This window comes from Oncorhynchus mykiss, chromosome 21 (genome assembly GCF_057628025.1).
Source record: "Oncorhynchus mykiss isolate SJ-2025 chromosome 21, ASM5762802v1, whole genome shotgun sequence".
NCBI lineage: Eukaryota > Metazoa > Chordata > Actinopteri > Salmoniformes > Salmonidae > Oncorhynchus > Oncorhynchus mykiss.
Window position 1 is genome coordinate 29,383,783 of NC_143042.1, and position 15,676 is coordinate 29,399,458.

General features: G+C 44.3%; 1 protein-coding gene across 2 annotated transcripts in view; it reads right to left on the bottom strand.

Moving 5' to 3' along the window:
- plcb3 (phospholipase C, beta 3 (phosphatidylinositol-specific)) overlaps positions 1–15,676 on the bottom strand; it is a 119,180-nt gene that overhangs the window by 39,203 nt on the left and 64,301 nt on the right. For both annotated transcript variants that reach the window (XM_036957709.2, XM_036957711.2), the window contains exons 4-13: positions 7,101–7,250; positions 6,099–6,178; positions 5,935–5,988; positions 5,437–5,509; positions 3,304–3,404; positions 2,988–3,154; positions 2,695–2,841; positions 2,016–2,173; positions 487–569; positions 264–348 (exon numbers count right to left, since the gene is read on the bottom strand). In XM_036957709.2, coding sequence (XP_036813604.1) covers positions 264–348; positions 487–569; positions 2,016–2,173; positions 2,695–2,841; positions 2,988–3,154; positions 3,304–3,404; positions 5,437–5,509; positions 5,935–5,988; positions 6,099–6,178; positions 7,101–7,250 — 1,098 coding nt within the window. The remainder of the gene's footprint in view (positions 1–263; positions 349–486; positions 570–2,015; positions 2,174–2,694; positions 2,842–2,987; positions 3,155–3,303; positions 3,405–5,436; positions 5,510–5,934; positions 5,989–6,098; positions 6,179–7,100; positions 7,251–15,676) is intronic.

Here is a 15,676-nt window from a genome sequence, read left to right on the forward strand (position 1 = left end):
CCCCTTTTGTGTTTAAGCTGGGCTGAAGCGCATTTGGGTACACTTTTATTTACACCATAATGAATGTTGTTCATGTGCAGCAGGTGGCAGTCCTATCACCTCTGACCACAGAACATCTGCTGTCATTTTCTGTTTCATTCCACCCAGCAGGTGCTCTACCGCACAAGGTCTGTTATGGTGTGTCCCGCCCTTAAGAATCACCCCAACCCTGACATCTAACCCCTAATCCTAACCCTTGACCTCTAACCCTTAGCCAGGCCTACCGGGTATTTCTCTAGAGGGTCGATGAGGAGGGCGTCGCCAAAAATAGTCCTACAATATTCCGCCATCTTGGCCTGCTGCTTCGCCCTGAGAGAGGGATGGTACGGGGGGACGAGAGAGAGAGAAAGAGAAAAAAATGAATGGAATAAGAGAGATACTTTTTAGAATTGTAGTTTTTCTTTCAATGAGCCATACTCCTTATCACTACCCAGAATGATCACTCACGAGTCAACATGGTTTTCAAAGGAGAGGATTACGGGATAGGGAGAGGTCTTAAACGCACTTTCTGCTATTGCTTCAATCACCTCCTATAGGAGAGAGACAGAGAAGAGTCAGAGAGAGTGTGTGAGAGAGAGGTCAAAAATAGAATTCCATTTCAGACACATCCAATAATATGTGTGGTTAAGAACCTTAAAGGGTATCTCCGTGGACATGGTGAAGCCTTGTGTGATGCATGAACAGAAATATAAAACTTAACAGAAATATAAAACACTTTCAAAGATTTTACTGAATTACAGTTCATATAAGGAACCCAGTCAATTGAAATAAATTAATTAGGCCCTAATCTATGGATTTCACATGACTGGGAACACAGTTATGCATCTGTTGGTCACAGATACCTTTAAAAAAAAAAAAAGGCAGGGGCGTGGATCAGTCCGGTGTGACCATTTGCTTCATGATGCGCTACACAGTTCCTTCGCATAGAGTTGATCAGGCTGATGATTGTGGCCTGTGGAATGCGGTCCCACTCCTCTTCAATGCTGTGTGAAGTTGCTGGATATGTAACCTTTATTTAACTAGGCAAGTCAGTTAAGAACAAATTCTTATTTACAATGACGGCCTACCCTGGCCAAACCCGGAGGGAACTGAAACACACTGTGGTACAGGTCGGTCCAGAGGATCCCAAACATGCTCAATAGGTGACATGTCTGTTGAGTTTCCAGGCCATGGAAGAACTGAGACATTTTCAGCTTCCAGGACTTGTGTACAAATCCTTGCAACGTGGGGCCGTGCCATATCATCCTGAAACATGAGGTGATGGCGGCAGAAGATTGGGCCTCAGGATCTCGCCACGGTATCTCTGTGCATTCAAATATTCATTGATAAAATGCAATTTTGTACATTGTCTGTAGCTTATGCCTGCCTATACCATAACCCCACCGCCATCATCTGGCACTCTGTTCACAACATTGACATCAGCAAACCACTTGCCCACACAACACCATACATGTGGTCTGCAGTTGTGAGGCCGGTTGGACGTACTGCCAAATTCTCTGGAGGCAGCTTATGGTAGAGAAATTAACATCCAATTCTCTGGCAACAGCTCCGTTGGACATTTCTGCAGTCAGCATGTCAATTGCAAGCTTCTTCAAAACTTGAGACATCTGTGGCATTGTGTTGTGTGACAAAAACAGCACATTTTAGAGTGGCCTTTTATTGTCCCCAGCAGAAGATGCATTTGTGTAATAATCATGCTGTTAAATCAGATTCTTGATATGCCACACCTGCCAGATTGTGGATTATCTTGGCAAAGGAGAAATGCTCACTAAGTAAACAAATTTGTGCACAACATTTGAGAGAAATAACCTTTTTTGTGCATATGGACAATTTCAGGGATCTTTAATTTCAGCTTACGAAACACTTTACAAACACTTTACAGCTTATAAACGCACTTCACATGTTGCGTTTATATCTTTGTTCAGTGAAGAAGTAAACACACATACTGAACCCCCCCACCACACACACACACACACCTTGAAGGGTATCTCAGTGGTCATGGTAAAGCCGTGCGTGATGTAAGGTTCTTCATCCTGGGGCCGTCCTTTCCAACAGTCCAGCTCTATACAGCGACAGCCGGTCAGCAAAACCTGGCGATACATCTCCACCGATGACAGACCTGTCAACTGACCAACTGTGTGGTGGTGGTGGTGGTGGGGGGGGGGGGGGGGGGGGTGGAGGTAAGAATGAGTGAGATGAGCGAGCAGCAAGTGTATCATTGTGTGTGTGTGTGTGTGTGTGGCATGTGTATCCATGTGCGGTGTGTATGCGTGTGTGGGTGGGTGAGAGGATAGTCAGTTGCACAACTGAATGCGTTCAACTGAAATGTGTCTTCCACATTTAACCCCTCTGAATCAGAGAGGTGCGGGGGGCTATCTGAATCGACGTCCATGTCATTGGCGCCTGGGGAGCAGTTGTTCTTGTGGATTAACTGCCTTGCTCAAGGGCAGAACGGTTGATTTTTCCATCTTGCCGGCTCAGGGATTCACACCAGCGACCTTTCAGTTACTTAACCGCTAGGCTACCTGTGTGTGTGTAGCTGTGAGGCTTGTCTGTGTGCATATCTCAGTGTGTGTGAACTTGTGACGTGTTTGCATGCATTTGAGCGTGTGCATTTGTGTGTGTGTCCGGGTGTGTGTTTGTGTGTGTACCTACCTGTGAGGTATGTGTTGTGTGAAGAGTTGATAAAGTAGTGGGACAGGGGCTGGTTCATATCATCTATGATGTCTAGTCTCTCTGGTGGGACGATGGTATTCTCCTCTCCTCCAAGATATTTACTGAACCCCATCAGACTGATCTGGTCTGGAGAGAGGGAGAGAGAGAAAGGGAAGGAGAGAGTGAAAGTGGGAAGAGAAGTGAGTGATCAAAAATAAACACATACAGGTGTCTGTGCAAACACATATACACACACAACAACTACAAACACAGTCTCTCTCTGCCCCCATTACCTCTCTCCAGCTGGCTAGCGTTGCTCTCGTATTTCTCCATCAGTTGTCTGATCTGCTCTCTCTTCAGAGGAGGATAGAGGACCTCGTTGAGACGAGAGTCTCTCTGACGACGGTTTATAAAGTCTGTCAGCTGATCCAATGAGAGGAACGGCTTTCCCCTAGAACCACTGGGGGGGGGGGGGGGGTTCGAGAGAAAATAGTGTTGAGATTTGAATCTGGCATCATAACATGTTATTTTTATGTATGTGTGCGCTTGTTTGTTTGTGTGTGTGTGTGTATGTGCGCATGTTCATGCATTCGTGTGTGAGTGACTCACAGCTCGACAAAGATGCGTTCTATCTCTGGTCGTAGACAGAGACTGTGTAGAAAGCTCTGGAACATTTCCCATGTAAAATCATCTGGCTTAATGCCCTCCACCTACAGAGGTTGCGAGGGATGAAGGGAGGTGGAGAGAGGGAGGCAGGGAGAAAGAGGCAGTTAACCCACTGTTCCTAGGCCGTCATTGAAAATAAGAATTTGTTCTTAACTGACTTGCCTAGTTAAATAAAAAAAATAAAAAAAGTGTCAGTTGAAATTCTTCTACACATCTACCAAACTAACAATTGATCTAGGAGGAAGGGAAGCGCAACTAAGGTACACAATAGTACATTTTGGTAAATAGAAGGTGCTCTTTGGTAAAAGGGGTAAATTGGTCATCAAAAAGAAAGGAGCTAGGTTATCATAAAAATACAACTCCAAGCTAGAAGTATCAGAACACTTAGAAAGGTAGTTCTAATCTTAAAAATGACTGGGAGAAGTATCAAGAATAAGAAATCAATTATTCCATAGTACACTAGAACACAGCAAAACATGAACAACAATAGTCTAAACATAGCTGAGGGCAATTGAGCAAAATGTCCACTAGATGACAGCAAATGGACCTATCACAACCCTACAGGAAGGGTGAGAAATCCATATCTTCATTTAAACCAGGATATTTTGTGGCCTGTAGTTTGTAAATCCAAAAACTTTCCCTTTGGTTTAACTGTTTAAGACGGTCCCCTTTTCTAATAGAGGCCGGAATATGATCAATACCCCTAGCTTGTAGGGAGGCAGGATTGCCATGTTTAAAACTACCTTTCTAAGTGTTCTGATCCTTCTAGCTTGGAGTTGTATTTTTATGATAACCTAGCTACAGTATTTCACCTTTTAATGTGTATAGTATTATTTACTAGGTGTGTCTAATCAATTTTGTCACAACTCCCTCTTCCAATTAGGGCTAATTGGAAAAGCTGTTCAAGAGGGGATATTGTATTCTTTTTTTTCCATACTCCCTGACGAAGGCCATGTAACCGAAACGCTGCATTGCCTTCTATTGAACATGCCATACTAATAAAGGCATTTTTAATTAATTATGTGAAGAGTGCCTTGGTCCTCCTTTCTTTTTGATAACTATTGATCTGTTGGGTAGTTTTCCCCGCAACACCAACTGGTGGAACTATGAACCACTATGTCCAGCTACGGCTACACATCATCAAGATTCTCTCAACAACTGTCCGTAGATGGTTGGGTTGGCTTTAGTTTAATAGATGTGTAAAAGCCTTGACAGTCAGTTTACCAGCCCTTCTGTTATTGAATCAGCAGGGGGCAGAATGGGACAATAATAACACACACAGGCCTGGTATGACCAGCTACATACAACAGTTACCAGGGCAGCACAGTATGTTGCCAAGGCACTGTTTTTTGTTTGTTTGTTTGTGTTTGTGTGTGTGTGTGTGTGTGTGTGTGTGTATTCATAGGGAGAAATGGTCTTCGACTAAAGCATCCCGCATGCAATTTTACACCCAACTACGATGTTTGGTGCAGTATTTATCAAGTGAAAAAATGTGCATGAAAACGAGTCATCTATCGTTGAATGACAACAAACACTTCATTGAAGAATCCCTACTGTTGACCGATGACCGACGAAGGTGCAAAGACTTGAATTTGTGTGCACGAATAGCCGATAAAACCCTTGCCGAAAACCAAGACATCACAAAATGTTGTAATAATACAGTATATGCACAAACTGTTCTGAACTATTTCAGATGGGAAGCATTAAGGGACACCTCGATATTACGGAGGAAATGGGTTTGAACTTTGACCTTTGAACCTGACTTTGCAATGCTTTCAGCAGTTCACATATGCTTATCAGCTCTAGGGGCAACTTCATCCTACACCGTATTTACTGATAGACAAAAAATTGAGGATTATGGATGAATCTGATAATTGATAACTGTGCCAGACAGGTTAGAGATGAGGTTATTGGTTATAGATCAAGATATTGATTACCCTGATCAGACCACACTATTCCAACCACATGAATAAATGAAGGTTGTGGATCAATAATGATTTTACTGATAACTATGAAAGAGAGGTGATTGATTATAGATTGATAGTTAATTAATTTATTGAGTGATTGATAGATTACCCTGTTGGTGACCAAACCACACTGCTCCAGCGCTGTCTCCACTCGCTTCTTATCAGAAAACATCTTAAGAATACTGAGCGAGAAAGAGGGAGGAAGGGAAAGAGGGAGAGGGCGAGAGAATTGTTCAGCATTGCTGATTTGGCAACACAAAAAAAATTGTCACGCCAATAAAGCATTTAAACTGAATTGAAATGGAGAGAGATGGAGGGGGAGAGCATGTGTTATTGTTAGAATCCATCTTACTAAATTGGATGTAATAATTAAGTTCACCTAAGCACTTTGCATTTAGTTTGGAAACAAAATGTTACATGGCTGGATTTCAGTTTCATTAAAATTAGTTGAGACGGATAGCGAGCGAGAAGGAGAGAAAGAGAGAGAGTAGGTAGCGAACAACAGAGGGAGAAAGTGAAACTGAGAAAAGAGTTAGAAAGGAGAAGTGGAAAGTCATGTCTGAGAACTACGCCAGGACTGGCAGAAGTGTGTATGTGTGTGTCTCACTTCTTCACTGGAATCTTTCCATCCTGATTCACCTGCAACTTTAACTTGGTGTACCTGAGAGAGAGAGACAGAGAGAGACAGAGAAATAGAGAGAGAGAGAGAGAGCATCAAAAAACATGCTATTTCAGTATGAGTTTGATGCACACCACACACACACAACTTACGCTTTGAGGAGGAAAGTGTTGCGAGATGCATTCTGAGACAGAATGTTTGTGGCCAGTTTAAACAGCTCCTCTGTCCACACCTGAACATACACACAGACAGCGAACAATTATTATCAAGAACAGTGATACACACACAAACACATACATGATCAGCACTTAAAATCATAACTGTAATACTACCTACAGTTACATAAACACAAACCACAGACTCAATATCACAAAGAACACAATCAGTGCAGGGCCTGAGAGACACATATAGTGTCACATATAGTGTCACTATATAGTGCACTGCTTTTGACTAAGGCCCATAGGGCTCTGGTGAAAAGTAGTGCACTTTGTAGGGAATAGGGTGTCATTTGGGGGACACACAGAAGAGGATAACAGAGAGAGTGGAGGGGGAAGGAAGGGGGGAGGGAAGAGAGAGATGAATGCAAACATAAAAGAGAGAAAGGAGAAGGGAACAAACAACAGGAACAGGTGAGCAGCTCAGTGTTAGAGGTGGAGAGGAGAGAGAGTGAGAGAGAGAGAGAAACAGAAAAAAACGTAAGCAGAAAGAAGAGAGTGATAGATGGAGATTATATTTGTTTATTTACAAGTCAAGGAAGGAGGAAAGATGGAATGAAGAGACAAAGGTAACGATAAAGAGAGGCAAGTGAGAGGGATTTGAGAGTTGAGTAGAGGTGTTTCCATTGTAAGTCAAGGAAGGAAGGGAGAGAGAGTGAAGGGGACAGAGGTAGCGATAGGTGAGAGGAGAGAAGAGAGTGATTAATGGGTAAGAGGAGATGAGAGGAGAGGAGGGAACAGAGTGAGAGGGATGAGACGAGAGGTCTTTCCATGGTAATACAAGGAAGGAGGGAAGAGGGAGGAAAGAGGCAGAGGGAACGAAGAAGGAGTGATAGAGGGATGATAGGAGAGATAGAGGGATGAGAGAAGATAGTGATAGAGGGATGAGAGTAGTGATGGATGAGAGGGGAGGAGAGAGAAAGCTATTTCCATGGTAACCTTGGCAGTGTCTTCCTGCATGGCCTGGAAGTTGAGGAAGGATACGTTGACCAGGTCATTGCCGTGGACGACCGTTACCAGCTTCCCCTCCACGGCAACACCCCCCTCGCCTGGTTTACCGAACCCCAAAACCTCTCTGACACGTGGGTCCTACCAGAGACAATACACAACACTATAACTACACGCTAAAAACATGTAACAACACATTATAAACATGTTAACCGCAGCACTTCTGTTACTGAACCCAGTGCACCTCTTAACACCGGGTCCTATGGGAGAGAACGTACGTGTTGTACGTTAGTAAAATACAATATGCTAATAATATGCTAAATACACGCTAAGAACATTACTAACTACATCATAACTACAATACACATCAGTAACGCATCACTAACATACGGTCCTTCAACATACAGTATATACACAAACTAACAACATACCAACTACCATCGTCCTTCCCAGCTTTGGACATTTTTCTATACTTTGCTGTTCATTCTCTATAAGAGGGATCATCAACTACACTGAACAAAAATGTGTTGGTCCCATGTTTAATGAGCTGAAATAAAATATCCCAGAAATGTTCCATATGCACAAAAAGCATATTTCTCTCAAATGTTGTTAACAAATCTGTTTACATCCCTGTTAGTGAGCACTTAGCCAAGACCTGACAGGTGTGGCATATCCAGAAGCTGACTAAACAGCATGATCATAACAGGTGCATCTTGTGCTGAGGACAATAAAAGGTCACTTTAAAAAAAAAGATAATAATAATTTCACCTTTATTTAACCAGGTAGGCTAGGTGAGAACAAGTTCTAATTTACAACTACGACCTGGCCAAGAATAAAGCAAAGCAGTTTGAAACAGTTGAAGAAAATCTATATACAGTGTGAGCAAATTAGGTAAGATAAGGGAGGTAAGGCAATAAATAGGAAATGGTGGCGAAGTAATTACAATATACCAATTAGACACTGGAGTGATTGATGTGCAGAAGACGAATGTGCAAGTAGAGATACTGGGGTGCAAAGGAGCAAGATAAAAAAAATAAATACAGGATGGGGATGAGGTAGTTGGACAAGCTATTTGCAGATGGCTATGTAAAGGTGCAGTGATCTGTGAGCTGCTCTGATAGCTGGTGCTTAAAGCTAGTGAGGGAGATACGAGTCTCCAGCTTCAGTGATTTCTGCAGTTCGTTTCAGTAATTGGCAGCAGAGAACTGTAAGGAAAGGTGGCCAAAGGAAGAATTGGCTTTGGGGGTGACTAGTGAGATATACCTGCTGGAGCCCGTGCTACAGGTGGGTACTGCTATGGTGAAAAGCGAGCTGAGGGAAGACGGGGCTTTACCTAGCAGAGACTTGTAGATGACCTGGAGCAAGTGGGTTTGGCGACGAGTATGAAGCGAGGGCCAGACAACGAGAGCGTACAGCTCGCAGTGGTGAGTAGTATATGGAGCTTTGGTGACAAAACGGATGGCACTGTGATAGACTGCATCCAATTTGTTGAGTAGAGTGTTGGAGGCTACTTTGTAAATGACATCGCCGAAGTCAAGGATAGGTAGGATGGTCAGTTTTACGAGGGTATGTTTGGTCGCATGAGTGAAGGATGCTTTGTTGCGAAATAGGAAGATGATTCTAGATTTAATTTTGGATTGGGAGATGCTTAATGTGAGTCTGGAAGGAGAGTTTACAGTCTAACCAGACACTTAGGTATTTGTAGTTGTCCACATATTCTAAGTCAGAACCGTCCAGAGTAGTGATGCTGGACGGGCGGGCAGGTGCGGGCAGCGACCGGTTTAAGAGCATGCATTTAGTTTTACTTGCATTTAAGAGCAGTTGGAGGCCACGGGAGGAGAGTTGTATGGCATTGAAGCTCATCTGGAGGTTAGTTAACACAGTGTCCAAAGAAGGGTCAGAAGTATACAGAATGGTGTCGTCTGCGTAGAGGTAGATCAGAGAATCACCAGCAGCAAGAGCGACATCATTGATGTAGAGAAGAGAGTCAGCCCGAGAATTGAACCCTGTGGCAACCCCATAGAGACTGCCAGAGGTCCTGACAACAGGCCCTCCGATTTGACACACTGAACTCTATCAGAGAAGTAGTTGGTGAACCAGGCAGGGCAGTCATTTGAGAAACTAAGGCTGAAGAGTCTGCCGATAAGAATGTGGTGATTGACAGAGTCGAAAGCCTTGGCCAGGTTGATGAATACAGCTGCACAGTAATGTCTCTTATCGATGGTGGTTATGATATCGTTTAGGACCTTGAGCGTGGCTGAGGTGCACCCATGACCAGCTCTGAAACCAGATTGCATAGCTGAGAAGGTACGGTGGGATTCAAAATGGTCGGTGATCTGTTTATTAACTTGGCTTTTGAAGACCTTAGAAAGGCAGGGTAGGATAGATATCGGTCTGTAGCAGTTTGGGTCTAGAGTGTTTCCCCCTTTGAAAAGGGGGATGATCACAGCAGCTCTCCAATCTTTGGGAATCTCAAACGATACGAAAGAGAGGTTGAACAGGCTAGTAATAGGGGTTGCAACAATTTCGGCAGCCATTTTTAGAAAGAGAGGGTTCAGATTGTCTAGCCCGGCTGATTTGTAGGGGTCCAGATTTTGCCGCTCTTTCAGAAAATTAGCTATCTGGATTTGGGTGAAGGAGAAATGGTGGAGGCTTGGGCGAGTTGCTGTGGAGGGTGCCGGTCAGTTGACCGGGGTATGGGTAGCCAGGTGGAAAGCATGGCCAGCCTTAGAAAAATGCTTATTGAAATTCTCAATTAAAGCGGATTCATCGGTGGTGACAGTGTTTCCTAGCCTCAGTGCAGTGGGCAGCTGGGAGGAGGTGCTCTTATTCTCCATGGACTTTACAGTATATTTTTTGAGTTTGTGCTACAGGATCCAAATTTCTGTTTGAAAAAGCTAGCCTTAGCTTTCCTAACTGCCTGTGTATATTGATTGGTTCCTAACTTCCCCGAAAAGTTGCATATCGTGGGGGCTATTCAATGCTAATGCGGTATGCCACAGGATGTTTTTGTGCTGGTCAAGGGCAGACAGGTCTGGAGTGAACCAAGGGCTATATCTGTTCCTGGTTCTACATTTTTTGACTGGAGCATGCTTATTTAAGATGGTGAGGAAGGCACTTTTAAAGAATAACCAAATGTGCAGTTTTGTCACACAACACAATGCCAGAGATGTCTCATGTTTTGAGGGAGCGTGCAATCGCATGCTGACTGAAGGAATGTCCACCAGAGCTGCTGCCAGAGAATTGCATGTTCATTTCTCTACCATAAGCTGCCTCCAACTTAAATTATAGAGAATTTGACAGTACCCACGCCAGCCCAGGACCTCCACATCTGGCTTCTTCAACTGTGGGATCGTCTGGGGGGGTGGGGGGATGTGCTGAGGAGTATTTCTGACTGTAATAAAGCCCTTTAGTCAGGAAAAACACATTCTGATTGGCTGGGCCTGAATGCCAAGTTGGTGAGCCTATGCCCTCCAAGGCCCACCCATGGTGACACCCCTGCCTAGTCATGTGAAATCCATAGATTATGGTCTAATGAATGTATTTCAATTGACTGATTTCTTTAGATGAACTCTAAGTAAGTAAAGTCTTTATTGAGCGGATGGTCAGGGGGGCGGAACATAATAACAAATAATTTGTAGATTGCAAACTGACAGCAAGAAGTCCAAACATATACACTGCTCAAAAAAATTAAGGGAACACTTAAACAACACAATGTAACTCCAAGTCAATCACACTTCTGTGAAATCAAACTGTCCACTTAAGAAGCAACACTGATTGACAATAAATGTCACATGCTGTTGTGCAAATGGAATAGACAAACAGGTGGAAATTATAGGCAATTAGCAAGACACCCCCAATAAATGAGTGGTTCTGCAGGTGGTGACCACACACCACTTCTCAGTTCCTATGCTTCCTGGCTGATGTTTTGGTCACTTTTGAATGCTGGTGGTGCTTTCACTCTAGTGGTAGCAAGAGACGGGGTCTACAACCCACACAAGTGGCTCAGGTAGTGCAGCTCATCCAGGATGGCACATCAATGGGAGCTGTGGCAATATGCTGTGTCTGTCAGCGTAGTGTCCAGAGCTTGGAGGCGCTACCAAGAGACAGGCCAGTATATCAGGAGATGTGGAGGAGGCCGTAGGAGGGCAACAACCCAGCAGCAGGACCGCTACCTCCGCATTTGTGCAAGGAGGAGCAGGAGGAGCACTGCCAGAGCCCTGCAAAATGACCTCCAGCAGGCCACAAATGTGCAAGTGTCTGCTCAAACGGTCAGAAACAGACTCCATGAGGGTGGTATGAGGGCCCAACGTCCACAGGTGGGGGTTGTGCTTACAGCCCAACACCGTGCAGGACATTTGGCATTTGCCAGAGAACACCAAGATTGGCAAATTCGCCACTGGCGCCCTGTGCTCTTCACAGATGAAAGCAGGTTCACACTGAGCACATGTGACAGACGTGACAGAGTCTGGAGACGCCGTGGAGAACGTTCTGCTGCCTGCAACATCCTCCAGCATGACCGGTTTGGCGGTGGGTCAGTCATAGTGTGGGGTGGCATTTCTTTGGGGGGCCGCACAGCCCTCCATGTGCTCGCCAGAGGTAGCCTGACTGCCATTAGGTACCGAGATGAGATCCTCAGACCCCTTGTGAGACCATATGCTGGTGCGGTTGGCCCTGGGTTCCTCCTAATGCAAGACAATGCTAGACCTCATGTGGCTGGAGTGTGTCAGCAGTTCCTGCAAGAGGAAGGCATTGATGCTATGGACTGGCCCGCCCGTTCCCCAGACCTGAATCCAATTGAGCACATCTGGGACATCATGTCTCGCTCCATCCACCAACAGACTGCACCACAGACTGTCCAGGTTGTGGATGCTTTAGTCCAGGTTTGGGAGGAGATCCCTCAGGAGACCATCCGCCACCTCATCAGAAGCATGCCCAGGCATTGTAGGGAGGTCATACAGGCACGTGGAGGCCACACACACTACTGAGCCTCATTTTGACTTGTTTTAAGGACATTACATCAAAGTTGGATCAGCCTGTAGTGTGGTTTTCCACTTTAATTTTGAGTGTGACTCCAAATCCAGACCTCCATGGGTTGATAAATTTGATTTCCATTGATCATTTTTGTGTGATTTTGTCGTCAGCACATTCAACTATGTAAAGAAAAAAGTATTTAATAAGAATATTTAATTCATTCAGATCTAGGATGTGTTATTTTAGTGTTCCCTTTATTTTTTTGAGCAGTGTATAATATTTGACTAAAACATAGTCATTTCAAACCTTGCTTACATTTGTATAAGATCACGTGTATCTCATTTCCAGAAAACTTGGGGGGCCAAATATTTGGCCCGCAGACCACCAGTTGGGTAGTCCTATTCTATAAGATCTTGTCATTCTGTACTTCTGTTTATAATATAAACGTTATACTGTATGCATATGCAGGGATGCAACTTTGGTTATAGAAGTGCGTGTGGGGGGGGGGGGGGGGGGGGATAATATACAATCGAAGTTTACACACACCTTAGCCAAATACATTTAAACTCAGTTTTTCACAATTAATGAAAGATAATCCTAGTAAAAATTCCCTGTCTCAGGTCAGTTAGGATCACCACTTCATTTTCAGAATGTGAAATGTCAGAATAATAGTACAGATAATTATTTAATATAGCTTTTATTTCTTTCATCACATTCCCAGTGGGTCAGAAGTTTACATAAACTCAATTAGTATTTGGTAGCATTGACTCTAAATTGTTTAACTTGGGTCAAACATTTCAGGTAGCCTTCCAAAAGCTTCCCACAATAAGTTGGGTGAATTTTGGCCCATTCCTCCTGACAGAGCTGGTGTAACTAAGTCAGGATTGTAGGCCTCCCTGCTAGCACACGCTTTTTCAGTTCTGCCCATAAATTCTCTATGGGATTGAGGTCAGGGCTTTGTGATGGCCACTCCAATACCTTGACTTGTTGTCCATAAGCCATTTTGCCACAACTTTGGAAGTATGCTTGGGGTCATTGTCCATTTGGAAGACCCATTTGCGACCAATCTTTAACTTCCTGACTGATGTCTTGAGATGTTGCTTCAATATATCCACATCATTTTCCTCCTCTTGATGCCATCCATTTTGTGAAGTGCACCAGTCCCTCCTGCAGCAAAGCACCCCCACAACATGATGTTGCCACCCATGTGCTACACGGTTGGGATGGTGTTCCTCAGCTTGCAAGCATCCCCCTTTTTCATACAAACATAACGATGGTCATTATGGCCAAACAGTTCTATTTCTGTTTCATCAGACCAGAGGACATTTCTCCAAAAGGTACGATCTTTGTCCCCATGTGCAGTTGCAAACCGTAGTCTGTCTTTTTTATGGCAGTTTTGGAGCAGTGGCTTCTTCCTTGCTGAGCGGCCGTTCAGGATGTTTTACTGTGGATATAGATACTTTTGTACCTGTATCCTCCACCATCTTCGCAAGGTCCTTTGCTGTTGTTCTGGGATTGATTTGCACTTTTCGCACCAAAGTACATTCATCTCTAGGAGACAGAATGCGTCTCCTTCCTGAGCGGTATGACGGCTGCATATTCCCATGGTGTTTATACTTGCGTACAATTGTTTGTACAGATGAACGTGGCACCTACAGCACCTACAGGCGTTTGGAAATTGCTCCCAAGGATGAACCAGACTTGTGGAGGTCTACATTTTTTTCTGAGGTCTTGGCTGATTTCTTTTTATTTTGACATCCACAGGTACACCTCCAATTGACTCAAATGATGTCAATCAGTCTATCATAAGGTTCTAAAGCCATGACATAATTTTCTGGAATTTTCCAAGCTGTTCAAAGGCACAATTCCAGTCTGACCCACTGGAATTGTGATACAGTGAATTATAAGTGAAATAATCTGTCTGTAAACAATTACTGGAAAAAGTAGATGTCCTAACCGACTTCCCAAAACTATAGTTTGTTAACAAGACATTTGTGGAGTGGTTGAAAAATGAGTTTAATGACTCCAACATAAGTGTATGTAAACTTCCAACTTTAACTGTAGGTGTTCCTTTTGTCCAGGTGGGAAAGGGCAGTGTGGAGTGCAATAGAGATGGCATCATCTGTGGATCTGTTGTTGCGGTATGCAAATTGGAGTGGATCTAGGGTTTCTGGCATAATGGTGTGGATGTGAGCCATGACCAGTCTTTCAAAGCATTTCATAGCTACAGACGTGAGTGCTACGGGTCGGTAGTCATTCAGGCAGGTTACCATGGCGTTCTTGGGCACAGGGAATATGGTGGTCTGCTTGAAACATGTTGGTATTACAGACTCAGACAGGGAGAGGTTGAAAATGTCAGTGAAGACACTTGCCAGTTGGTAAGCTCATGCCAGTTGGTAAGCTCATGCCCGGAGTACACGTCCTGGGAATCCGTCTGGCCCAGCGGCCATCTGAATGTTGACCTGTTTAAAGTTCTTACTCACATCGGCTGCGGAGAGTGTGATCACACAGTCATCCGGGACAGCTGATGCTCTCATGCATGTTTCAGGGTTACTTGCCTCGAAGGAAGCATAGAAGTTATTTAGCTCATCTGGTAGACTCGTGTCACTGGGCAGCTCTCGGCTCTGCTTCTCTTTGTGGTCTGTAATAGTTTGCAGGCCCTGCCACATCAGACGAGCATCGGCGCTGGTATTGTACGATTCGTTCTTAGTCATGTATTGACTCTTTTCCCGTTTGAAGGTTCGTCGGAGGGCATAGTGGGATTTCTTATAAGCTTCTGGGTTAGAGGCCCACCCCTTGAAAGCGGCAGCTCTACCCTTTAGCTCAGTGTGAATGTTGCCTGTAATCCATGGCTTCTGTTTGGGGTATGTACATACAGTCACTGATAAAGCCGGTGACCGATGTGGTGTACTCCTCAATGCCATGGGAAGAATTCCGGAACATATTCCAGTCTGTGCTAACAAAACAGTCCAGTAGTTTAGCATCTGTTCATCTGACCACTTTTTTATAGACCGAGTCACTGGTGCTTCCTGTTTAAATTGTTGCTTGTGAGCAGGAATCAGGAGGATAGAGTTATGGTCAGATTTGCAAAATGGAGGACGAGGGAGGGCTTTGTACACGTCCCTGTGTGTGGAGTAAAGGTGGTCTAGAAATTTTCCCTCTGGTTGCACATTTAACATACTGATAGAAATTAGGTAAAACTGCTTTAAGTTTCCCTGCATTAAAGTCACCGCCCACTAGGAGCGCCACCTCTGGATGAGCGTTTTCCTGTTTGCTTGTGGCGGAATACAGCTCATTGAGTGCGGTTTTAGTGCCAACCTCGCTCTGTGGTGGATGTAGACAGCTACGAAAAATGCAGATGAAAACTCTCTAGGTAGATAGTGTGGTCTACAGCTTATCATGAGATACTCTTCCTCAGGAGAGCAAAACTTTGAGACTTCCTTAGATATCGTTCACCAGCTTATGCATAGGCCCCCTGCCCCATGTGTTACCAGAGGCTGCTGTTCTGTCTTGCTGATAGAGTGTATAACCCGCCAGCTGTATGTTCTTAATGTCGTCGTTCAGCCACGATTCGGTGAAACATAAGATATTAC